Consider the following 26,290-nt stretch of genomic DNA (forward strand, 5'->3'; position numbering starts at 1 on the left):
ATTGTGAACAGTACCATAAAACAAAGACTTACTAGAGAATACATCTGTGCAGGATAAATAATACTCAAATACCTGAAGAACACAGTAGATTGACCAGCAAAATGAGCATCACCTAAGCTGACACTTGGAAAGAGTGAAAGACAGGTTACCATGTGCACCAGCATGGGCTAGCAAGTAGATCCCAGCATTTGAGAATGATGAAGTCTGTGTTTACACAGCAGCCTTGATCAGCAATGGAGAGTCTTTTCCACTAGTTGGGTATGACCACAGATCCTTCAGTCACTTGGCCTTTCCATTCCTAGAAAATTGCCATTTGCATCAATCTGACAGAAAGACAAGAATATACTCTTTCCATGAGAGGTCGTCTCGGGGCATGGCCTTGAACTCATCTTTCCCACCCCATTCTACTGGACAGAGAAGTGAGTTACATGCTTATAAACTAATGCAGTGAAGAATGGGAAGTGTATCTTGTGTGCCTGAGGAGAAGCTGAGATTTGTTGAGTAATAAGTATCTGAGACACACTCAACTTCTGGTAGATTCTTGAACATAAAATTGCAACTGGATCCCCTTGATGCCCTTTAGACCGGCAAAATGAAAAATTTAATATTTATACCAAAGAAAGGCTAAGGAAAGAGTTCTCTCATAATTTCTCCAAGGGGCATATAGATTGTTTCAGTGCTTTATAAATCAATCTTTAAAGTCTATTAATATAAAAAGCACAAACTTTCCTTAATTCAACATTTCCACTTCAGAAAATGCATCCCATAGAAGCAAAGTCCCCTGGATGTCAAAACATGTGTGTAGGGATGTGTAGTGCAGTTCTGTCTGTAGTGACAAGAGATGAGAGCCAATGTGGCTGACCACGACATGGAAATGGTTGAGTAACAAAAGTCACTTCGATAGAGTAGGATAATATACAGTCACTAGGAATGAGGGACCGACTGAAAGAGGATGTCGAGCATATACAGCTAGCAAAGAGAAGGATGCAGAGAACCATATGCAATAGGATAATCTCACACTCTCATAAGTATGATCAAAGCAAATCTGCAATATATGTGTGTGAATATATGCCTGTGTGTGTGTGTGTGTGTGCTGATTACACAACACAGAGATAAAGGAATGTAAGTTGATATGTCTGGGTTGTTACTTTGGGAAAGTGAGAGACAGATTAGTCGATGAAATCAAGGAATTGGTAGAGAAATAAGCTGCAATGGGAAAATCAGAATGGGTAGTGCCCCATGTCTGCAACTCACCCACATTCTTGCTCTAAGAACTTCATCAATATACATCTTGTTTAAAAAATGGGGCCCTTCTACAGATATAATTTTGCATCCTGCTTTTGAACTCAGTACTTCAGGATGAGCGCCCTTCCATCTCTCCTGCACTGGGCCCTTTCCTGGTGCAGTCAGGCAGGATTTGGAGAGAGATACAGAGGATCAGCCACATATCCCATTAAGAGCAGTGGATCCATCAGCCTCTGAACTAGTTCATACGTGTATGAAACAATTGTTCTAGTGCCCAAAGACACCAGCTAGAATGTTTCTACATGTACTCAGGTCCCCTGGACCCCAATGCTCAGCATATCCCTCTCAGAACAAGACAGTTCAGAATGACTTCCAGCAGTGGCCTCTGTCAAGACTTCCCCAGGGACGACTCAAGACAGTCAATATGACTGTGGGCTGAGTGAATTAAAGATGAAAATAAATAACCCAGAAAAGCCAGAATCAACTTTGCTGAGACTATGAAACATTCATGGTGGCTCTCCTTTAGGCCAAAGGTTAAGAGCAAGGCACTGCCAAGTTCAACTTCCACAGAAGTGTCTCTTTAGTCACACTTGGCATACTCTGAGCTGTTAAACCCATAAACCCAAACATCTTACTAAACAAAGTCCTCAGTGAGGAATGTATAATGTTTCCAACTGGGGAAATCTGCCTACTTCCCAACATACTCTCTTTTCAAAACAAAAATAAACAATGGCTTGATGTTCACACCCCTTCATGGTTTGGCTCACGCTTGATTTCCAACTGAGCTCTGGGTATATTTGGGGGTCTTACTCCCTCTAGAGGACCTGCTTTGCCCCTGCCTGTGCCCACACAACTTCCTTCCAACTCCTAAAAAACTGACTTCTATCCTACAGCAGGACACCATAGATGAGGTTCTGTCCGAATGGTGAGAATCATGTCCCTCTAGCTGCATGGGGCATGGTGTGGGTGGGTGTGGTAAGATTGTGGACAACATGCATCTGTGTTTCTTCTCACCCGACTGTTCCCACCCACCCTGTTCAGCTCCCCAACCTCAGCATACAGCAATGTTCTGAAGCCTCCTGGCTTCCTAGGAGGTGGTATTCCTGAGTCTAGAGCAAAGAAGTCATGGAATAGCTCATCTTCTATCTTTTGCCACATCCTATAATCACAGAAAGAATAAAGAACCCAGAAGGTGAAGAAAATTGCAGCGGGTTTGAGAACTAAAGAATGTCAGCCAGTGCAGGCTTTCTCAAGCTTTCTTTGTAGATCCATCACCTAGGGATCTTATTATGAGGCAGACTTTGAGTCAGTAGGTCTGGAGTGGTCAGCAATTCTGTATTCCCAACAAACTCACAGGTGACCCACACCCCTGAACCCGTAAAATGGATGTTGAGAAACAAAGGTCTAACATAGGGGTTAGCAAAATCAGACAGAAACACACACACACACAAACACACACACACACACACAAGATTTATGAACTATATATTCCTTTTTACAGTTTTCTGCCTTTGTCATTATAATACAATGCTGGCTTTGGCCACTTCTGGACCTAGAATTCTGTCTGCCTCTTGGATATGGGGTGCATTGCTGTGATACTTGGAAAACAGAATGATGTCCTGGGGAAGATAGCAACGGCATGATGAAAGATGAAAGATTGTGAGATGGCTAGAAATATTTTCTCTCTAATAAGGTAAAGGGATTTCAAGGCCAGGGGAATGCAGTGAAATCTTCTCAGGGCTTCAAGGGATAAAAGTTGGTGACAGTTGCTTTTGAATTTACTCAGAGGTGTTCTGCAAGGTTGACTTTCTGTCCTGATCACACCTCTTTTCTTGTTAGCTTGGGAAACTCTGGTTGAAGTTTAATCCCATCCTTCAAGCTGCTTCTATAAAATAGGAGCCTGTTATTCCACAAGCCCTCGGATTAGGAGCGGAAGGATTTAGGGCAGCCTTTTTAAATCATTTCAGTGAGTTTTGAAGAAGTGTATTCTGGGATCCACTTGTCCCCAAAGTACTTGCTATCTCAGGAGTATAGCACTAGTGTAAGGATAAGGGGAGAGAAAAAGCCAAGGCAAGAGAGAAAATGGGCTGAGTAAGCAGCTTATATGTTAGGTTTCATCTAGTCGGCCTTGGGGTCTGATACAAGCTCTGTGCTCTCTTGGGGTCAGCCTTAAAACCAGTCTAGTCCTAGTTCCCCCACTGTTTTTTTTTGTTTTGTTTTGTTTTTTTTGTTGTTGTTGTTGTTGTTTTTTCGAGACAGGGTTTCTCTGTGGTTTTGGAACCTGTCCTGGAACTAGCTCTTGTAGACCAGGCTGGTCTCAAACTCACAGAGATCCGCCAGCCTCTGCCTCCCGAGTGCTGGGATTAAAGGCTTGCGCCACCACCACCCAGCTCCCCCACTGTTTTTGCCTGTTCTGCCTATCAAGACACTTACTACATTTTTGAAGTTGGGAGAGGTACCCCAGAAAAAATCATTCCATTATGATGATGATATGAAATTCAAATTTGACTGTCACTAAAGCTTTATTGGGACAGAGTGAAGCTTCCTTTACAAAATTGTCTGTAGTTGCTCTGGGTCACTGTGAAAGCCTGCATAGTATGTGAAGTAGGGGTACAAAGTTGCCCCATGACCACACATCCTGAGCTCTGGCATCCACCAAACTGTCTCGGTGTAACCATTAGTAAGTTCTGTTACCTTGGGCAAGTTATTGAGTTTTAGTAACCTCAGGCTCTGTCTTCGTAAGATAAAGATAGCTAACACATCGTCTGGCTCGGATACCATGTTGTCTGGAAAGGAACAGCCAAGCAACTGGTATGAATGAACGCCTTGGGGTCTACAGCTGACTCTCGGCCTGCCCACCTCATAGTATGGTTGTAAAAAAGGAATGACTTAACACAGATAAAGCCCCTAGCACTTCTAGAATGCAGTCAGGCACCATCTTAAGACCCTGGAGATATTATCTCTCTACATGGACTCCTGGTAGACAATAGAGTCTCCCTTTATATACTTCATTCAGGACACCTGAAAGTCACTTGTACCATTTTTTTGAGAGCATAGATGGGGCCTTCATTGGCTTCTTCTAGATCCAATATCTCTTTTCACATATCCTAAAGGGCCTCCCAGGGCTCCTCCAGACCACCCTGCCTACAATATGAAGGACACTCACTTAGGGGAGGAAGAGTTGGTATCTCATTCCAGCTGCTTATAGGAAGATGTCCTATTTGGTGGGGGTAGGTAGGGGAATTTAGGAAAACTCAGATGCCCTCCATATCGTTCTTGAGTCCAAAATAACAAGCACCACAGAAAATAAATAGAAAGCAGCCAGACAATTTCACTAGCAATTAACCCCAGCAGGATTTCAGAATGTAAAAAAATTTCTCTAATTCCTCTCTTGTGGTAGTTTGAAAGAAAATGGCCCCCAAAGGGAGTGGTACTATTAGGGGGTATGGCTTTGTTGGAGGAAGTGTGTCACTGTGAAGGGCTCTGAGGTCTCATGCATGCTCAGCCCACAGTGTCTCAGACCACTGCATGTTGCCTGAGCAAGATGTAGAACTCTCAGCTACATCTTCCAGGAACATGTCTGTCACATGCCGCCATGTCCCACCATGATGATAATGGACTGAACCTCTGAACTGTAAGGCACCCCATTAAATGTTTTTCTTTCTAAGAGTTGCTACCATGGTCGTGGTGTCTCTTCACAGCAACTGATACCCTAGGTAAGGCAACCCTCTTCACAAACACTCTGCACCCATGGTAAGCCCTGCATCTGGCCTCAAAATGGCACTGACTTCTCGCCTAAGATGGCCTGCTGTATTCCATCAAGGGCCCTGACATGTGACAATACATGCCAACACTCAGACCCCCTTTAAACCTGAAAGGCAACACATTCACACGCATGCGTGCAATGATTTAATGGAGGCTCACCAAATCAAATATGCTTCATGTGACAGGGAACTGGGGAGTCGGGGCACAGATAAGAGAAAGGAAATAACACTATAAAAAGAAATAAGTATGAAAAGAAGAAGAAAATCTCATAAACACAGCTCACTTATGGTTAATAGCAGGTATTTGTTTTGAGTGCTAATAATCTAATTAGCAGTCAAACCACTGCGTCTTCTATTGTCAGCTGATCTATAATTACTGCTCCATGCTGAGTATTTTCCCCGCACACGATAGCTTTCAACTTCTCAGCACAAACAACCAAATAATTGGTGTTATTATGCTAGATATAGGACGATTCCTCTCTGAGGGGCGATGCAGGGGAGTGTTTTAAGCCATCGACTGCAGCCTTTGTATCTTGAGCATCTGTTGACTAATCCCCTGCCCTTCTCTCTGTAATCAATCCTGAGATGTTTTTGAAGCGCTGTAGCATACTCAAGAATGTGAGATTTCGGAGACTCGCTTTTTTAAAGGTTAAGCCCAGGAGCAGAAACACTCTCGGAGCTCCGCAGTGGAGCGAGCGGTATGAAAGCCCAACGTATTTCTCTCTGAAAACGTTGTAAAGTTTTCGCCTCGAATACTGCCCTAAAATAATTCATCCTAGAAGAGATCGCTTCTGGTACAAAACTATCTTGCTCAAAAGTTTATGATCTAATCAAGACAGATGATTCTGGGATATAGGAGAAGTGCCAGCTTGAGGCTGGTCGCCGCTTCTAAGTTCTCACTTTTAAGAGAGCAGAATTGGTTTGACTGGAGAGAGGGAAGTCTGGGGTGAGTGTGGTGAAGTGGGAAGAGGAGGGGAGGTCTGGGGACAGAGGGGTCTGGCTTGGTAATTCGGTTCTCTGCTTGTTTGTAGGAACCTGACCTTGCATAAGACACTAATGGATACTGTGTAGGCCTTGAACTCACAGCAATCCCCTTGTCTCAGCCTCCCAAGGGTTAAGAATTCACTTGTGCACCACCATAGATGACTCTGGGTGCTCTTTTGAAATAGAAAAGCCATGATGCCCACTCTCTTAGACTCCAAGGAGGTAACCCAGAGAGCATCCCGCAGTAACCAGGTCATTGGCATTGCTTCTCCGCCTTTTTTCTCAGAAGCAGAAAAGAGAGCCCTGCCTTCTATATGGCGTGTTGTGCTATATAATTGCACTTCCTGCAATTAAGTCTTTGCCCTTTACCTGTAAACAGGGTACATTTCAGACTAGTTGTGCTATAGGACCACTCCACCAGCCAAAGTCCTACTCACTGTGCCCAGTATCCTAGATGATCTCCATCACCCCTCTTCTCTAGGAACTGTTATTCTTCTGATCCAGCAGCAGATAGGCAAATACTACTCAGCACACACTCCAGCTGACCGGGAAGCTCTCCCACACCAGTTGTTAAATCTCTCTTTGTCTCCAAAAGAGAGCAGAATTGATGGAGGAAGGTCATTGGTTAAATAAAAAGAAACTGCTTGGCTCTCATTGGTTAGAAGATAGGTGGGAGGAGTAAACAGAACAGAACGCTGGGAGGAAGAGGAAGTGAGCTCAGACTCCACAGCTCTCCTCTCGGGAGCAGATGCCTCAGAGAGATGCCATGCTCCGCTCTCCCGGGCAGACGCACGCGATGAAGCAAGCCGCCAGGTTAGACATGCTGAACCTTTCCCGGTAAGACCGGTGCTCACAGATTATTAGAGATGGGTTGATCGGGATGTGAGAATTAGCCTGTAAGGGCTAGAGCTAAAGGGCCAAGCAATGTCTAAAAGAATACAGTTTATGTGTTGTTATTTCGGAGCATAAGCTAGCCATGCGGGCGGCTGGGGTGCTGGGGACGCAGCCCCGCCGCCCTTATTACTACACAGATTTCAGGAAAGTGCAAAGTCAAGCCAACACCTTTCCGCAAAGACCGCCTTATTCAGAGATCAGAACACAGTGGCTGCAGAAAGAATAGGGACCACTGCTGGCTTCTGCCCCCTAAATGAGCTGTTAAGACCTGAAGTCACTCTCCAGCCGCACTCTGCTCAGATGGTTTTCCTTTTAAGCCTTCTACAGATGCAGAGCAAACAAAGGGGAAGGAATATGTATCCAGTAAATTTTCATAAGGTAGACAGACCTGTGAAGCTGTCACTTAGATCAGTAGCCTGAATGTCCCCAGATCCCCCCCAAAATTCCCCAACTCCCTTCTGGGCGCTAACCTCAACCATGGGTCAGCCGTACCGCTGATGTTCAACATGAGAGACTAGCTTTGGTATTCTTAGACAAGTGGAATCCCAGAGGTTTGCGGGCCAAATTGACCTGCCATCAGGGTTAGCATGTCCTGTGCACAGAATGGAATTTTTCCATTCATAAATATTCTGAAAATATTACCAACAGAAGAAAATACGTCACCAGATACAGAAAATACATGACATTCTAATTGTAATTTTTATAAAATAATGTTTCATTGGAATATAGCCACACCTGGTCATTTCCATATCAGACTTCCGACCGCAACTGCAGAGTTTAACAACTACAAATAACAAAGCACACCTACTACAGTTTGAGTACGTGGCAGGCTGTGTTGGGCTTATTAGACCACGTTTGAGGTTGCACGATCATAGGTACACACACATACATGTTCAACTCTAGCAGAAAATGCCAAGCGCTTTTCCAAGACCCTACATTCAGTTGTGAGAGGAAACACAACAAAAACTATAATCTCAGTTTGAAGTGTGACAGGGAGCGTTGCAGAGAACTGAGCAAACATCTACCGAGTCATTAGGGCTTCTGTATGGAGGAAGAAAGTTTCAGGCTTACCTATTCACACTCCACGTGCAGCTTTTAAAATCAAAGTACAACACCCCTCCCTGTTGCCGCACTGAGGGGAAAGGGAGGGGAGTGAGAAAGCCAACCACATCTCAGTTTTCCATCTTTGAGTAGAGCACCCACCGACCTCGTCGTTTGGGGCTAGAGCAAGAGTACCACCCTGGACCACCTGCCCAAGAAGACACTATGTAGCGTGCCTTTGTGCTTTGCTGAGTTTAGGTATATCCGTTATTCATACCTCCAAGGCAGCCCAGAGTGGGTAGGGAACCCGCAGCCCATCTGCCAGGCAAAATGAAGCAGATTAACCTTTATGCTCCATTTTTTATAAACAGACACAAGCAGGGGTCCCCTGCAGCAGAGAAGCTAGGAGCTAAGGCCATGCTAGATGTCCTCTCAAGCCGCTTCCCTGGGATCATCTATCTGCACCTGCTCGGCCTTGCAAACAGGTTGCATTCATTTCTTTCAAATCACATCTTTTTCCTCTTAGAAGGGAATTAACTTCTGAGTGTTTGAGGGCCATGTTCGTTAAGAAAGGGGTCAAAGCAGGGATAGACAGTCTGTCTTCATTCTCCAATCCTGCTGACTTCCAAATGGAGGCAACTTTACGGATGGCAGCAGAGACTCGCTTCCTGTGGGCAGACTGTGCAGGCATGGAGGGGAAGTGGCTTGGGCACATAGGGTTCCCAAATGAGGTCAGCGCAGCTATCTAAGGATGGGACTAGAGGGTACATGCAGGACAGCCTCTCTCCACTTCTTACAGGAAGCCTGCAACGTCAGCTCTGGCATCCTCCCATATGACGGGGCAGGCTCTCCAGGCTCTCCACAGCCCCCGCCCCAACTCTGCATTTCCTTTAGGTCTGTGCTAGGTCCCTTCTGTGGGTAGAAAAGCAACGCTGATGAAGAAAATACACGTGGAATTTGCACAAGGAGACAGCATGTTTTATTTTTTTTTCCCCTGAGAGAAAATCTAACCATCAAGTGCGTCCCTAATAGAAATAGCACATCTCCGCAGTCCAAGAGAGTCCTGGTGGGACAAGCTTGCTCAAGCTCCCTCCCTGTATCACCTCGGGTTTCTCAGACCTCGGAAACCGAGAACAGGAGTAACATCCGTCTCACAGGGGTGCAGTAAGGATCAATTGAACCATCCGTGCAGATTAATGCTTTGTAAACTGTAAAATATCACGGGAAGGGTGGGGGCAGAGAAGCCACCTCTTCGCTGCCTCTTCTTGATTCTGTCTTTAATTAGTCAGGTCTTTCAGCCCGCTTCTCTTCTGAAGTCAACCACCTGCCCACCATAAGGACATTAGTCAATTCAGCACCCAGCTGGCAGTCAACAATTGGCCATCTATTAATAGCCAATTATCTGAGAGGCTTAATTAATCCTTGCATCACATGGTCTGCTCGTCCCCGAGATCCTGGGGAAAACAATGGGCCTCCAATACAGGCACCCGTGAATATTTCAATGGTCATCAAGGAATTTGGCAGCCATGATTGCCTGCACGTCGCAGCTGCAAGTGATGGGCACATAAATATTGATTGGGTCGGTCTCTCTATGGCTGGGGAGCAGAGAGGGATCAGGAATGGATAGAGTGTCGTCAGAGGAATAAGAAATGCTACATAAATCTTCATCCTTGACAACCAAAGGGGATTTTTTTTTTTAATTCCCAGGTCTCCACTGAGGGCAGAAATGGTCTGTGGAGTGGGATGGTCAAGATAGAATGGCCCCATCTCTCCTGTAGATGCTCCCCATTCCCGCCCGTCCCCGGATAAGATACAAAAAGGAAGGGCATGAACAGCAGGATCCCCAGCAAGCAGGCCGTGGAGACAGCTGCTCTCTTCCACGGGCCTTCAAGCCCACTGGCAGGAACATGCACGCATGCTCTGTTTGCCTGCTTTCCTTGAAAGATCTCTGAAGTGCTTACGCTTAGGAAGACAGGAGACACGAGGCGAATTTAATTATTATTTTTTAAGTGGCAGATCGTGTCTCCAGGAAAGGGCATGCAGAAGAGGCTTTGAACTTGGAAATCAGCCTCGTCCAGGAAGCCGGGGATCAGACTTCTCTAATTTCAGAGATAAGGGTTCCTGCTGACAGAGGGTTGAATGGCTCAAAGTGGCCCAAAGCTGAACTCCCTTCTTTCGGAAAAAAAAAAAAAAAAAAAAACCGCCTCTGTGTCCAGAGCAGTCCTGTGGCTCCAAGAAGCAGAGTGGCGAGCTGTCCCTGACCTTGGAGCCTGTGGGGAAGCAGAGGGCTCTGGCAGAGCACAGGGCCCAGGGCTACCACTGTTTCTGCAGACTTCTTAGTGGGTTTCTCCCCACCTTAGAAAATGACTAGCATTTCAGGGAGTGGTGGCGGGGGGGGGGGGGGGGTTCAGAAGAAAAGCAAAAGAATGTGATGAAGCGCAGAGGAAAAGGGGCACCCCAGGTGGCCCCGCATGGCAGCAAGTTTTCTCACACCACAGTAACCGTCTCCTCTCTGTCCCCAGCAGCTTCCTAGTGCTCATTAGGTCCTGTGATAGCAGTGGCTGCTGCCAGATGCAGAGCTTGCTGCCCTAGTAGGTCATTTCAGGCCACTTATTCTGAAATACCAGAGCCAGCAAATTTCAGGAGCTTCTACAGAACTCCCCAGGGCACTAGCGTGTGCATATATCTATGAGAGTGAGCGAGTGTGTGTGTGTGTGTGTGTGTGTGTGTGTGTGTGGAGAGAGAGAGAGAGAGAGAGAGAGAGAAAATACATACATTCTTTATTATCCCAAAGGGTTCTTTCTTAATCAGTTCATCATCTGAAGACTCAGAGACTGATTTATCTTTTGGTTAGTCTAGCATTTCTGGTAAAATAATTAAAAGATAAGTAGTAGGGGCTAGGGAATAAATTGCTTACTTTACAAGCACGAGGACCTGAGTTTGGATCCCTAGAACCTACGTGAAAAGCCAGACACTGGAGCAGGCCCGTGTAAGCTCAACACTGGGGAGATAGAAACAGAAAACTCCCTGGGGGCTTGCTGGCCTGCTAGTCTAGCTGGACCTGGTTTCCAAGAGAAAGATGGAGAACAATTAAGAAAGACACACTGTTGTCCACCTCTGGCCTTCACACACGCACGCACTCACAGACACACACACACACACACACCACTCATGCACACACACAAATTATGTATAGCCATAGGCTCTCCTTTCAGAGTTGTTTGCAACTAACCAGAATTGGCTCACACTGCAGGCGGGATGATAGGGCATCATCTAGGCTATGGTGTGCTGTTCCCAGTTCCCAGTTGAAGCAAGTGAGCCACGAGGAGAAAATGCTGAGTTAGTCCTGGCACTACCAAAGGTAGAAAAAGACACCCTGGTTGCCTTGTGTGTAAGTAAAAACCATACCTGATTTTGACCAAGTGAGGGCTCTGAGGTGGGCCAGAATGTATCACCTGGCTCTCATGTGCACCCGAGGCTGCAAAAGGAGCAAACTCACCACCTAGTTCAGGATAGCTCAGGCTCTGGGAAGAGCCAGCTGCCAGCTGCAGAGGCACAGGACACATCTCACTCACTTCCCCAAACAGATGGCCAGACCATCATTCTGGGTCTCTGGAGTAGGTGCGCAGAAGCCATGGCAGGGTTCATATTCTCCCCCTAAGAGCAGAGCTGAGGAATTGTCCCTGCTTTCTAATTCAGATTATTTTCCAAAAACACATCAGGGACTTTTGCGACACTTTGGATGAGCGACAGACACGTCTGCGAACATTAGAACTCAAACAAAGGCACATAAAACCTGTCTCTGCAAAACTGCTTCCTGGGAGCCTGATGAAGGGTAAGATTCCTGGAAATCTGGGATGGCGGGGTGTAGCAGAGAAAGCAGGGTGGGGAGAAATCTTGAGCTTTAGGCATTGGCAGGCAGCAGGCTTATTCTATCCCTGCTTGGTTTACAAATGACCTCTGAGGAACCGAAGAAGCTGAGTGCTTTGGAGGGTCACGCATCCCTGAAGAATGACACTCTCTGGACAGACAGAGAAGCATTCATTCGACTTCCAGGTGTAAGTCTGTGCTTCCAGGGAAGGGAGGGTGAAATTGGACTGCTGGTTTTTGTTTTGAAAAATGTCAGGCCCTGTTGAGAAGTAGGTTGTAAAGTCCCATCCTCCTCAGGCTAACTCAGAGATGTCCCTAGTGCACAGACTCCTGGGTCCTGAGACAGGGCTTCCTGCCTGCACCTGGGGAAAAGAGAGCCAGGAAAGCAAAAGCGAATCAGGATATGGACAGACACTTGGTTCTGAGGACCAGACAAATGGGCTTTGCAAAAGTCTCTGGGTCATGGATCAGAGTGGGCCAAAAATGAGCCGGGGGAAATTTCTCACAAAGGTGATGAAATAATAGCACAGGGGTTAAACTTTTTAAATACATGAAGTGCCTTTTTAAAAATTTAAAGGCTTATTCTAGAAAGTAAAGGCAAGCTATTTCCTACGATTCCAACCTGCTTTTACAGTTTTTGCAAGCCTGCTGCAGGAGCACCCTGGTACCCTGCTTCAGGGATGGCCTCTGCAGGGAAGCTGGTAGAGCACCTTGCATGGGCACCTGCACAGCAAATGAGCGAGCAGACATGCATCTGATAACAGGCAGGCTCTGGTGATGCCAGGGCCCAAATCCCCTGGACAGAATCCAAGGTGCACATACAGAATGTCACTAGATTAATGGTGGTCTTCTGTAAAATCTATAACTCTTTTTTTGATTGGAGAAATTAACTACTGAATGAGAAATAAAACAGTGCTGTATAGTTAAGGTGCTGTTGGTATGCAAATACGACAGAAAGACAAGCTACGTTCTAATCGCGTCTGCTGTATTTCTAGAACATTCTGAGACATTTACATAGGCTGGAGGCACTTTACTCGAAGACTTTATATTTCTAATACCTCCTTCAAAAATCACCCTCCGGCCTGAAACTCCTGCTTTTACTGAGTCTTTGGACTAAATTTAGATTTTTGGAAATAAGAGACAAAAAAATTTGCTCCTTTTTAAAAAAAAAAAAATCTGTCAGTTATTACATAATTTTCCAAATGGCAAACAAATGACAGGAGAGAAGAGAAATGAACACACCTTTTTTTAAAGTGATATAGTATTTATAATTAAAATACAGTTTGAATAAAACATCAAATTTGTCATATGGTTTTTCAATTAGAAATTAGAGATTTGATGAATAATTTTGGTGAGGGTACATAGCCAGCATTAAAATAAAATCAATATGGAAAAAGTCCAGTTTAAAGATATCTTTACCGGAGCTTTTAATAGAGCCATCCTTTCTCATGTGTGCTTGCGTGTGCATGAGTATAGAACCCGTGTGTATGAGTGTAGAACCCTAGGTCAACCTCAGATGTCATTTCTCAGGAACTACCCACGTTGTTTTTATAAAGGTGTGTGTGTGTGTGTGTGTTACATGCATGTTTATGTAAGAGTGCGCACATATATATGCATACATGTGGAAGCCAAAGGTAGACACCAGGTATCCTCCACAGTCACCCTCCACCTTAGCTATCAAGACAGGCTCCATTGCTGAGGCCCGAGCTCAGCGGCTTGGCGAGACCACCAGGACAGTGAGAACCGAGGATCTATCTCTGCTTCCATTACAGATGCTCACTCCACAGCTGACGTGTTCTGTTTTAGCTAAACGCTGATGAGGCAAGCTCGGGTCCTCACGCTAGTGCAGCAAGCACTTCACCATCAGAACCAGCTCTCTAACCCCAGGCTTGTTCGTGAGACAAGGTCTTTCACCGGCCGAGAACTCAGTGACTGATTCGGTCGGGAATCCTGCCTCGGCCTCAGCAGAGCTGGGATTACAAGCGCACACGACAATGCCTGACTTTTCATGTGGGTGTTGGGCGTAGAACTCGGGTCCCCACGCTTGAGCCGCAAGTAGGCGAGCGATTTACTGAGTTACCAACCCATCTCCTACAAATCATGCCTTTTAAGAAACCAAGAAAAAGATCTAATTACTTAATTTAACCAGGACCGCAGCGCACCTCGTCCTTGTCCACTTCGCTCAGGCTGTGACACTAAGAAGAGGGTTCCAGCAGGCCTGCTGTGAAGACATCATCACTGGGAGAATGTGGACATTTCATAACACAGTGATGAAGGGAGATCAAGGACCTGAAAGCGATGACCAAACAGAGTCTAATAGTTGGGCAGTCTCCGGGCCAGGAGCTCTTTCTCATAGCGACTTCATTCTCAACTTGACTGAAGAAGCAGAGGAAGGAAGTCCACTGTTCTTTAGAAATAAACAGATGCTCACCACCACGCTGATACTGGAGCTTTTAAAAGATATCCCAAAGGATATCTCTGCATATCTCAGAAGCAAGGTCTCTGCCTAAGCATTCAGTCCTGTTTCCTGGTCCTAGGCCTCTGCCAAGGGCAAGGCAAACAACCTGGAATCTCTCTTCTCTGGGGTGAGCCACATAATACTAGGACTCCACTTTCCCCAAAGCAAGCCATAAAACCTCAAAAGATTAATCCAACACATTCTGTGTGTTTTGCGATGGCAATAAAGAAATTCTCTGACCTACCTTGTCTGATAGTAGATCTAAGCCCTTCTTTCCATAAGCAGTCCTGCCCACACCCCGGGGGGGAAAAATGCTGCTCAGTTAGGTTTAAAGAATCTAAACAGTCTTTGCTACTTCCACACCCCCCCCCCTTTGGAATGTACCCTCTCTTCCAGTGCTATGTCCTCTGTAGCCATCTACTCTTCGCCAGATCTACAATGTCTTTGACAATACACACTGAGCCTTTGGGTCTTCAATCTGAAAGCTTCCATGGCATTTAAAACTATAATCAAATGGATCTGTTTTGCTTTCCTCTTGTTAACCTGCCTTTTGCTTTAAGGGTGTGGACCACAAGGAAGAAAGACATCATTCCACCCCTATGCTGGAAAGAAGCCTCAGCAAGAGGAAGTTTCCCCTATGCTTCCGCATATCCTGGCAAAAGCTTCCCCCATTGCATAATTGCTTCCTACAAATGCCTAGTGTATTGAACTCATCCAAAACCTGAGTTTTCCCCCATGGTAGACAACTGCACCAACTTGTCAAGAAAGCAACTTCAGGCTAAAGGATACTACTTGATGGGTAAAGCTCCTATTCCTAAAACCCACATAAAAGCAGGCCATAATCGACAACCCAAGTCTGAAATCCCAGGGCTCCTACAGCAAGAAGAGAAGCAGAGACAGGAGAAAGCCGTGACCCTCTGACCCCAGATAGTCTGGCCTATACAGCAGAAAAACAGCAAAGGAAACCCGGCTCAAACAATACAGCTGTCAAGGACCACATCCAAGACTAATCTCTGAATGACTCACACACCCAAACATCATGCTTGCACACACACACAAACACACACACCCCCAAACCTGCTTGCACATAGACATAAACACACACACATCCAAAAATGCTTATGCATAACCTCAAACATGCTAACACACACCCCAAAAAATGCTTACACACACACACAAGCATACTTACACACACACACACACACACACACACACACACTTGGAAACTCCCCACAGGCAGCGAAGCTCTAGAAAGTAGATGAGGAGCTCACATTGTACACACTCCCAACCTTGAATCGCCCTCAAGTGGAGACTTAGGCTGCCCATCTAATTTAGCAGCGAGGAAGAAAGATGAGGTGAGTGGACCCCAGAACATTGCTCATCCTGTTTTGGTCCTGATGCTGTTCTTGAAAAGCCTTTTTATCTCCATCCCAATACCATCATTTAGTCTCATCTTCAAGAGAAAGTATTGTCTCCCTTGTTGGGAAGACTAAATGAGCCTGTACGGGAAGTGGAGTCTGTGCATAGGAAAAGCACAGCATTGGGGTGACTACTTCCTGTGCCCAAAGGTCCACGCTGACTTCGTTACAATCACACTTGTGAATAAGAGGACACATTTGGCCATGTTCACACAAAACAACAAAACCACAGACTTGGCATTCCTCATTTGTTTCTCAAGCGCTGCTTTAGAGTCACATGACACGTTTACAGAGGTCCTAATCCTAGGACCTGCCCCCAGATCAACAAAATCATAATCTCCACAATCAACTCAAGAACTTCTCGACCAGTCAAGTTCTCCAAGCAATTCTAACATGCAATCAAGTCGGGGGCGAATACTATGTTCCTTTAGACACATCACACAAAGTTTCTGTTCATACCAATCACAGGACATAAAGCTGTTCTGGTCCCATCTTTCCTGGGATACACGCTGTGAGAGGATAATTTTACGTCAACTTGACACAAACCAAAGTCATCTGAGGGGAGGGAACCTCAGGTGAGAAAATGCCTTCATAAGATGGGGCTTTAGCAAGACTGCAGGGCATTTTTTTAATTGGTGTTTAATGAGCCCAACCCATTGTGGGTGATGCCATCCCTGGGCTGCAGGTCCTGGGTTCTATAAGAAAGCAGGCTGGGTAAGGCACATGAAGCAAGCCAGTAAGCCGCACTCCTGCAAGACCTCAGCATCAGCTCCTGGCTCCAGCTTCCCGCCCTTTCTGAGTTCCTGTCCTGACTTCTTCAGTGATGAAAGTGATGTGGAAGTGTGAGCCAAATAACCCCTTCCTCCCCGGTTAGATTTTAGTCACAGTGCTTCTTCACAGCAATAGTGACCCTAATAAAGTCACACACTAAGACTCATAGGAATGTTTATCCATAAACACATGCAAAAATACACACAAGACATATAGGTAGACACACATAAAAGTGAAAATGGGTTGTAGAAGGAAGCTAACCAAAAAGATAGAAAGGGTACACCTGATAATAAAATGTGTCAAATTTCAAGATCTAAAGAATAATTGAGACTTTTAGAAGGAGTTACAAAATGAGGAGCGGGTAAAATGTTCAGACAAAGAGCAGGCTTCTTGGAAGACTACTGATATGAGACCATTCATCACTTATGATTCTACATCAGCAAGGAACTCCTCAGAGCTTACATGCACGCACATACATGCACACACACACACACACACACACACATGCACACACACTATCAAAGGTCAATGACAGATCCGTCGGAGCTGCACCCAAAACTAGCACACACAGTACCTGATCTCTAGCTGCCTGCTATCACTAAATGTGGGTTGAGCACAGACCAGGATAAAAGGTGGTAAACGAGTAAAAACAACGAACACCCCCATAGGAAAAGAGTGCTTGTCCCAGATCCCTGGGGCAAAACTAAGAATAAGTCAGCTTAAGGTAATGAGATTCAGCACAAAACAGAGAAAGTTCGTGTCCCTGCAGGCATCATTAACTGCATCACACAGAGCAGAACCACCTAGGGAAAAAGAGAAAAAGCCCTGCAGATCCGTGGTCAGGGTCTGCATCAGTGAGAAAATAGATCCTGCACTACAAAGGCTGCCTGATGGACAGGCCAATGGAAGACATAGCTTCCCTGTTTAACCCCCTTCATAGATCCTAAAGTCCGGTGGGCCTCCCTAACCAGACCCATACAAGCTGTCCCTCTCTTGGTGCCCCTCCTCCATAGGCATTAGGCTGTCTTGCTCTTTTAAACCTGACTTAATCTGAACCTAGGATGCCCTCTGTCTACTGGCCGCTACTCCATCCTTCTCAATTTAGTCATTGTGTCCTCTCTAAAAAGCCCAGGTTCTCATGACATCCAATGCAGGGAACCCATTTGGCTGTCAATCCTGCGTGTCCTGGACCATGGGTAAGTAAAACCACCTAGGAGCAAACCCCGGACCTCTGAATCCCATGCCACCTCACACATAGGCAAGGTATATACGAGCTAACTAAATGCTTGTTTTGATCAACTAACATTGGCAAGATGCCAAAACACAAGCGCCGGTGTACCTGGTTAAAAGGGCGTCCATAGGATCCAACTGGGAAAATTCTGAATGTGGAGGTCTGCGTTCAAAACTAAAATGATCTAAATAAGACAAAATAGTTAAAGACTCTTGACCTGTTTCCCCATCTATGAAATAAGAACAATATTCGACAACTACTTATGAAGAAAGCACCCACTATGCTCTCAGCACACAGTAGGCCCTCCTTACTATACTAAGTGATGAGAGCCCCTCCCACTCAACACACTGGTGTTCATTAGTCTTCCTCCTTCGGACCACAAGCTCCTTCAAGGCCTTCCTTCTCCCACCCCTACAGAGCGCCTTGGACTCATAAGGGTTGTTTAGCTGCCAGCAAATTCCCCCAGAGGCCTCGCTCTGTTTCGCCTGTTCAAGACTATGGAAAAGGACAAGGGCTCTTAATCTCAAGAGTGAACCTGTAGGGGGAACCTTCTACTCCTCTGGGCTGCGCTGCTGGACAAGAGTTAGAAAGGCCACTTGGGTTCCTATTTCCCCAACTCCCCGCCCATAGGAAGGTTTCTGTTCTTAGGGGCTCATTCCTAGTGTTCGGAACACAATCAACTTCCAACGCAGCTAAAGGGCTGCGGAACAGGTTACAGAGTCAGGAGCTACCAAGCCAGGCTTGGTGGGCAGGGAAGGCTGGGGAGGCTACAGTGAGCTTGCTGGTGTTGCTCACGTGCGCAGCGCACCCGGGTCATCAGCCTCCGAGTCCTCTGGGGCCTGGCAGCAGAGAAAAGGAGGTTCGCACATCCACCAGACTTCGCATGGGTTCCATCATGGCCCACCTAGTCAACCTCCAGCGACCCTCCAGCGGCACCCACCGACAGCCAGTCCCAGGGTGGGTGGTCCGCAGCGCCACCTCGGCCACCGGACTGCTACTTAAGTTGGGAGCCCCGCTAGGTCCACGAGCGCGCGCCCACCACCCGCGCCCACTGCCACTTATACACACCAAGGAACTGCGCCCGGAGCTTCTTAAATTCCTCAAGCACCTCCCCATAGTAGCATCCCGCGCCAGTTACCTACTCGCGGCACCCAGAGCCCCCCCCCCCACACACACACACATGCTTTGGAACCCTCAAACCCCGCGCATAGACCTCGCGCCCTCCCACCGGGCAGTGCCCCGAGCCCTGCGCGCCACCAAACGGCATACCTTGGGGGTCTGCACTTCGGGTCCCACCGGCACCTCCAACTTCCTCTTGGTGACCCAGAAGAACAACAGCACGGTGATCCAGAGCACCCCGAAGATGGGCAGTGCCAGGCGGCGAGTCAGGCGCCGCATGGTCCCCTCTGCCTGTTCCTCTCGGCGGCGACGCGTCCCTGGGGCACCCCCCGGCGGTCAGGGGCGGAGGGGCACGAGTCGCCGAGCGCCTCTCTCTAAGAGAAAAGCTTCTCCGGGATCCCGATGTTGGGTTGTGGGATCCTGCCCCTCCCGCTTCAGAGAGAAGCCACAGCCGGGGACCAAGCGGCGAGGGGCGCCGGAGACTCGAGACGCGGCCGGGAAGGGACGAGGGGCAGCTCAGTAGGGCGCCCGCTCCAGCCGGAGAGCCGCGGTGACCGCCGAGATGCTGCTGCGCGCTGTGACTGCCTTTGCCCGCGGCCGCCGCGAGGGAAACCGCCTGGAGCAGCTGGGAAGGTAGAATCCGAGGCTCTGCCCGGCACCCCAGGAGGAGCACGAGGAGGAGGGAGCGCGGAGGGAGGGCGGGCCCGACAGACAGACTGACTCCGAGCAAGAGCTGGGCGGGAGGGAACCCGGCTCTGAGAGGGGGCGCTACCGCCTCCCGCCGACCGAGGAGCACCGCGCGGTTGAGGGACCTTGGAAGCAGCTCTCCGGACTGTCCCGGGCTTGCGGGTCGGGATGGGGCGGGGTGGGGCGGGGACGGGTTACCGGAATGCTAGCTACTCCCGCTGCAAGCTGGTACTTAAGGTTCGCACCAACCCGCGCCAGGTGAGGCACTGCCTGGGAGGAGTTCCCGATCCATGCAGGGCGCTGCATGTGGCACTCCCATTAGGATACCCTAACCCGCAGCCAACATTGGGATAGTAGGGCTGACCCAGATGCTGCCTCAAGTCCAGGCTCACTTGCTTGACCATTCAGGGCCAAGGTCAAGTTCAGTCATCTCCCTAGGGCATTTCTTTGCCTTTGAGCAGGTGCCTGGCAACTTTCTCTGCTTAATGGAAAACTGAGTCGGTCTAAATTTAACTTGAAAGTTGTCCTTTTAAAAATTAAGGCAAGATTATCTCCCCGAGGAGTTTTCTCTCCTTGTAAAGTATCGGGACTTGCTAAAGAGAGGACCTAAAGTTAGGGCAACTACAAGAAGCTGCGAGAAAATGACCGTGGGAATGTGAACACCAGGTACACGGGAGTATCTTTCAAAATTCCTTTCCCAAAGGCTTTTAAGGAATATGCCCTCCAGCCACAGACTAAAGTCGTTTCGATTTAGAGTCAGGAAAGATTCTGAATCCAGTTTCTGCATAGGCCTCAGGTAGGCTGGAATTCTAGCCCTATCTGTAAATTAGGAAATGGTTCCTAACACAGTCTACCACACCAACAGTGCCAATCACAAATGCATTCCATCCCATCCCTTCCCTACTGGAGTCTGCGTTTTAAAACGGATGTGAACACTGAATGCCAGGTATCCATCGGTCTGACCTGAGAGTTCAGAGCGAAAAGGTGCGCAAGTTTTGGACAGTCTGGGGGAGCAGTGGCCACTGAAGCCACGCTGCCGTTGCGTTAGAGGAAGGCTGGCTTCCAGTTTCTTCAGGTGAGAATGGCACAGCAAGCTGTCCAGCCGCGTCCTCCCTGCATCTTCCTTCACAGAGCTAGAGCCTGGCATCCGGGCAGCGCCCACACCTGAGTGCAGGTAAGAAAGGTGTCAGTCAGCTCTCCAGACGCCAGAACTCCTCCCCCTGGTGCTATGAAGCCCTCAAGACACATGCTCAGTAACAGAGGAACCCCCACAAAGCCACCAGTATTTGGTACCTTGTCTTTCAGACATAAGGCAGCCATGCCCAAAGCCATGGAAGAGTCCTGGAGGAAAGGGGCTGGGGTTAAGAAATCTGGGGTTGGGCTGTGGAAATCAAACAGCCAGAAAAAGCTTGCCAGCCCATTGCTAAATGCTACTGGGTTTGCTGAGCACCGCAGACCCCGGCTGACTGCTGACATGTCCCACACTTGTCTTTGTTGGACTCCTAGCCTCTGAAAGGTTGGGTCTACTCTCCGGTTGATGCTTCCGTCAGGCAAAGGCCCCTGGGTAAATAACTGCGTAGGAGGGGTGGGAAATGGTTAAAAAAAAAAAAAAAAGCACCCACTCCTGCAGCTTTCGGAGCTCCACGGATCCTTTCCTGGAGCCTCACCCTAGGCCCCTGGTCCCTGGCCTACAAAGGGTTCTGTGTCAGCTCTGCAGGGGACCCCACCCCCCACCTCCAGGCAAGCGCCAGAGCATCAGCGCCTGAGTCCATTGCTCAGCGCTTTGTGATGCTGCCTCTGAGTACCAGATGGCAGACAGTTACACAACACCACCACCGCCAAGCTCTTGAGATGGTGCAGCCCCACACTGCCTGCTGCTGAAGGGCTTCATTCAGACTGGTCGGCATATGGGGAGGCCAAGGCCCTGGGGTGAGACGACTCCACACCAAGGCCTGTGATACGGGGGAGACTGGAGATTTTCTTCTGAATCTCACAAATCGTTATTGTTTTGTCTCCCTCTCACATGGAGAAGAGTCCCTGGGCCTCGGAAGATTTCCAAAGAATCCAGTTTTGCTAAGTGTCATCACCTGACCCAACCAAAAGACATATTGGTCTAGGTTCTCAGGCCAGTAAGGGTCATTACAGTTGGTATTATAGGTAAGTCCTTCTAAAACTTCTGGAGCCAGACGAATCTCCATGCAGATCCCAGCACTGTAGATCTCTTCTGGGATCCAACATATCTAGAAGTCCCCCAAGCTTGGACAGATCGTTAAAACTGTTCAATAACCAGGATAGAGGGTGTGGCAATGGCTCAGTCTGTGAAGTGTTTGCTTTGCAAACACAAGGTGCTAGTCCCATTGGCAGAACTCACTTAATAAAGAAACTGTACTCTCGCAAAGCCAGAGCTGAGGAGGCAGACAGGCAGGTCCCTAAGGTTCATAACCAGCTACCCTAGTCTGCCTGGCGAGTTCCAGGCCTGTGAGAGACCCTAGCTTAAAAATACAAGATGGATGATACTTGAGAATAAGATCCAAGGTTATCTATCCTCCGGGCCCCAAGCACGTGTGCACATCCACGCACAAATACGCATGTGCACCAGCCTAAATAACATAGTGCCCTGGTGATCCCACAGGGGACATTAACTATATCATTGGTGACCAATCCAATGCAGTTCTCTCATAATCAATATGGGGAGAAAAAGCTTCAAGCAAAAGATTTTGGCAGGAAATGAAGAAGAAGAAAAAAAGTCTGCTCTGAATTAGGACTCTCATTTAGCCTAAATAGATCTACCTCCTGGTTACGATTCTTTAGCCAGTTCATTGCCCCCATGTAACGTGACATTCTCGCCAAGCACCCGTCAGCTCACACATTTACGGGTCTAACCTTTCTTTTCCCCTGGACCTGGACTCTTTATACCACTCCCATCATTGGTAGGTTCGGTAGAAGCTGTTCTCTCCTCACAGGCAAAGACATTAGAGAGCAAATTGGGTACTGGAGCAGATGTGAGTCATTCATGTTAGTATAAAAACTACGGAATAAAACCCATTATGGCCCCAGAAAGCTGTGTAAAGCAGCATATGGAGCAAATGTAAGCTGGAAACAGGAGGAAGCTGTGAAGTCCGATGCATATGCTCCCCGGCGGCGCGCTTGCTGTGGGCTTTCACACTTTGCTTTCGTTCCTTTTAGCTGTCAGCTTGCCACTCTCCTTCAGCTCACTGCACAGCCAGCAAGCACCCTTTGTTCCTTTCGGATCACAGTCCTCACGTCCCTCCTCCCTGCCCACCAGGAGTTTTCAAGGGGGGGGGGGGTGTGCGTGTGTGTTCTTGCCCCTGTGACTCTATGCATATCTTGCCATCTGAACACTCACTAGATCTGTCACCACCCACGCGGCTCCCCCATGGCCAGCCTCATACATTTGACCAACTGGGGCAAGGTGGTTTTCCATGGAGGAGTTTGCCTCTTCTAGACCAGGGGGGAAAGGTGGACAGGGGCTAGGCAGATGGTGGCACAGGAAGATGAGAGGCTTACATGCTGTTCCAGCCCTGGCAGGGTTCCCCTGATAGGGGAGAATTCAAAGATGTCTGTCTTTATTCCACAGCCCTACAGGCGCAAGTCTTTGAGTCAACCCCTGCAGTGGGCCCTGTTCAAGTTTTAGCTGTAAATAATGCATCAATCCCCCTCCGCCTCTGCGTTCTTGTTTCTTCTCTCTACCGTAGATCCTGTCAAAATCACATGTCCTGGGTCTCCTACCAGGGTTTTTTCTGCAGTGAGCAATGGCATCGTCTGGGCTGAGTGTAAAGGAGAAGGAGCTGTCATCAACCCCACGCCCACCCTTTCTGACACATTGGTACTGTTTTCGTCAGAGGGATGAAGTCAGACGGTTGGCCCTCTCATCTTTGGTGACTACATGGGCAGCTCTATCTCGGGGTTCAGGCACTTGGCGGTCACCTTATTTAATAATCGATATCTATTAAAAATTTTACTTTATGATCCCATACCTCAGCCCTTCCCTCCACCTTTTTTATTTTCTCATGCACTACTGGATAATTTGTTTCCTGGAAAGGGATTTAGAGTTTTACATTTCAAAAGCCTGTTTTTTTTTTTTCATTATTTTGAAATACCCCCCCCCCAAACTTTCTTTGTTCCTTATCCAAATGCCAAGCGTCAAATTTACTATTGCTACAAGGATAGTCTTGGCTGATTGTAGAAACGGATTTGCTTGTGGATGATGGGGGCCCCTCCCCCACGTTTTGCATAGAAAATGCAGTGTTCTCCCAGGTATGAAAGAGTGAGTCGGCTTAATGAGAAAGAAAGAAAGAAAAACAGAAGACAAACCCTTAACTCAAATAACGAGTGGGGATTCTGACAGAGAGGAGCCGAGTCTGAGGAGTAGGGGAACCCAGTGACAGTTGTTATGCCCTGGATCCCCTCCTGCTTTATACATGATAGTCATCTGCATTGGAAGACCTCAGCTTGAGGGCCTCAGCCTACAGCTAAGTCTTAGGCGTAACTAAGCCCTCTCAAAACTGCCGGGAACTTTAAAGAGGTGCCGGGCATACCCTAAGGGTGTATAGCCACAAAATTAAGACACCCACCAGAGGCCAAGAGCACATTTGATATGGAGTCACTAGCTGAGAAGAGCCCAATGCCTCAGTTTGCTTGAGTTCCTTGTGCTCATCTTTTTTTTTTGGCACAACTGTCAACAACGTCCCCTTTCATGTTCCAGACATTTCTGGTATAGATATTAAATGGATAATAATTTTAAAAATTGGTGTTTCTAAAAGAAAGATGGCTTAAAACATGGGTCCTTGCTCTTCAAATTGATATATACATATACATATACATATACATATATATTAGAGAGATAGAGAAGCCCTAAATAGTCACACAGGATTATTTTGACAATATGTACAAATCAAGCGGGCTTTGCATACGGTAACCATGTGGCACATAGCATGACGTCAGTGTATTTTCTGGTCCCATGCACCTTTCTAAAGATGTTTCACCCACATGTCAGCTCACTGATCCTGGAAGGCACCTGGATTCCTTCGGAGGAGCAGAAGCTCCAGAGCCCAGGCTCCACATGAGTGGATGGAGTGAGAGGAAGCCGAGGAATATTGGTGTAAGCATGATGAAACCAGAAGTAGGGAGCATTGGGGGGGGGCGGCACGGTTATCACAGCAACAGGGAATGTGGGGGGCCATGGAAGTGATTGCCTGCACCTGGTCACCACCAACACAAATCAACTGCGACCATAGCTTTCCAGATGAGCAACAGAAACAGATGCCTAGACGGTAATGTGAAGTCATGCAGTCTCCCGGAGGATCTTAATGGTGGGTAGCTCACTCAATAACCCCTCCCCTTACCAAAATACAAATGACAAAAATAATGGATAGAGTAAACAGAACAGGTATGTAATCAGGATCTAGCTTGCTGTTTGCCAGTTTGCAAATTACATGTAGCCACACGCAGATGTTCCTAGACACCTTGGAGACTTAGCTAGGAAAAGGGGAGAAATGAACCAGAATCATAGGTCTAACAAGGACCTTGGACATCATTTAGTTCAGCACTCTTCACTGTGTACTTAAAGAAATTGTAGCCCCTAAAATCTGAATGATCAGCCAGCAGCAAGACAGTGTGTTGGTGATCAAACCCGGAGTATCCCTATACACCATGTTCCAAAGGGACATTCTTCCCAGAGGAACAGGGAGCCGAGACATGTCTGGGAATGGAGATGGGGAAGCCACTGAACTCAGAAGATTCCAGATAATCCACAAAGCAGCAAAGACTCTGAGCGGTTTGCTCAGGGGGCTATAAATAAAAGCCCCCCCCCCCCAGTTCTGTCAGAAAATAAAAGCTGGCAATTGGAACAAAAGCCTAAGCATTAAAGATCTGGTCCCTCCTCATGTCTCTTGGATGACAGTAGGACTCCTAAATAAAGGTACCTTGGTCCAACTAAAAATTAGCTACATCCCAACAGGAAAACCATTTTTAGAGCCATGCTCTGCACCTGTCTTCCATTTCACTTGCTAAGTGCAGTACAAATATTAATTAAACATAGATTATTTGAAAAGTGATCTTAGCGTTTGAACTTAACTGTGCTTTGTCAGAAACGATATTAATATCATCCTCCTGTTGTAGTTTTCTCTGTGCAATTTACTTCACACATCCCCTGGCTATTTCACCTTTTGTGTCGTCATTTTCATAAAGCAAACGAAAATAATATTTCTCTTGTGCACAAAAGAGCCAAATCCCCTTCTCTGGCTTGAGCCGACAAAGGCCAGTTTGAACGATAATGGAAAAGGACCCTGATGTACAGTCCAAGCCCAAATCCTCAGGGAAAAATAATGCATCTCTTTGGGGGAAAAATCGCTTATACTTATGAGGTAGGATTTTCAATTTATAAAGGTTTTCCATTTCTTTTGATTGCCAGGATAACTGCATTCCAGAAAGGTTAGCCTTCTCCTGTATTAAGACAGAACTGCCTCTCAGCTCTGGGATGCAGACTCAGAAATGGTGAGTGACAAGCATCTCTCTCCATGTGCTGGACCACCAGCCTGGGGGATTTTCAAGCAGTGCTGATCAGAGGGCTAAAATCTATTACCCAGAGAGATGGGAACGTTCCTCTCACTGATTCCTTCCCCCATCTTTGCTTCCAGGCCTGAATTCCAAATTGATTTCCTTAATAACTATTAAAGATCTTTTTAATTAAACCAGGCATCCTCTTCCTTGGCAAACTTTTCTTGATGACATCTCTGGTTAATTAAAGGTTTAAGCTGAAAAGACGTATTATATAAGAACAAGGGAA

The 26,290-nt window shown here is 47.2% G+C and overlaps 1 protein-coding gene and 1 long non-coding RNA gene across 2 annotated transcripts in view; one reads left to right on the top strand and one right to left on the bottom strand.

Annotated features, from left to right (window-relative positions):
* The window catches only part of Galnt14 (polypeptide N-acetylgalactosaminyltransferase 14), a 225,325-nt gene extending 205,841 nt beyond the window's left edge, over window positions 1-19,484 (bottom strand). Inside the window, exon 1 of the mRNA XM_041631101.1 lies at window positions 18,946-19,484. Coding sequence (XP_041487035.1) covers window positions 18,946-19,074 — 129 coding nt within the window. The 5' untranslated portion in view covers window positions 19,075-19,484. The remainder of the gene's footprint in view (window positions 1-18,945) is intronic.
* Window positions 19,262-23,469, top strand: LOC121432916. The gene is made up of 3 exons (XR_005972252.1): window positions 19,262-19,428; window positions 21,515-21,639; window positions 23,199-23,469. It is a non-coding gene; the product is annotated as an uncharacterized LOC121432916 (long non-coding RNA).
* Window positions 23,470-26,290: the final 2,821 nt, after the last annotated feature.

This window comes from Microtus oregoni, unplaced genomic scaffold (assembly GCF_018167655.1).
Source record: "Microtus oregoni isolate MIOR12 unplaced genomic scaffold, Mior012 000036F_ref0000092, whole genome shotgun sequence".
Classification (NCBI taxonomy): Eukaryota; Metazoa; Chordata; class Mammalia; order Rodentia; family Cricetidae; genus Microtus; species Microtus oregoni.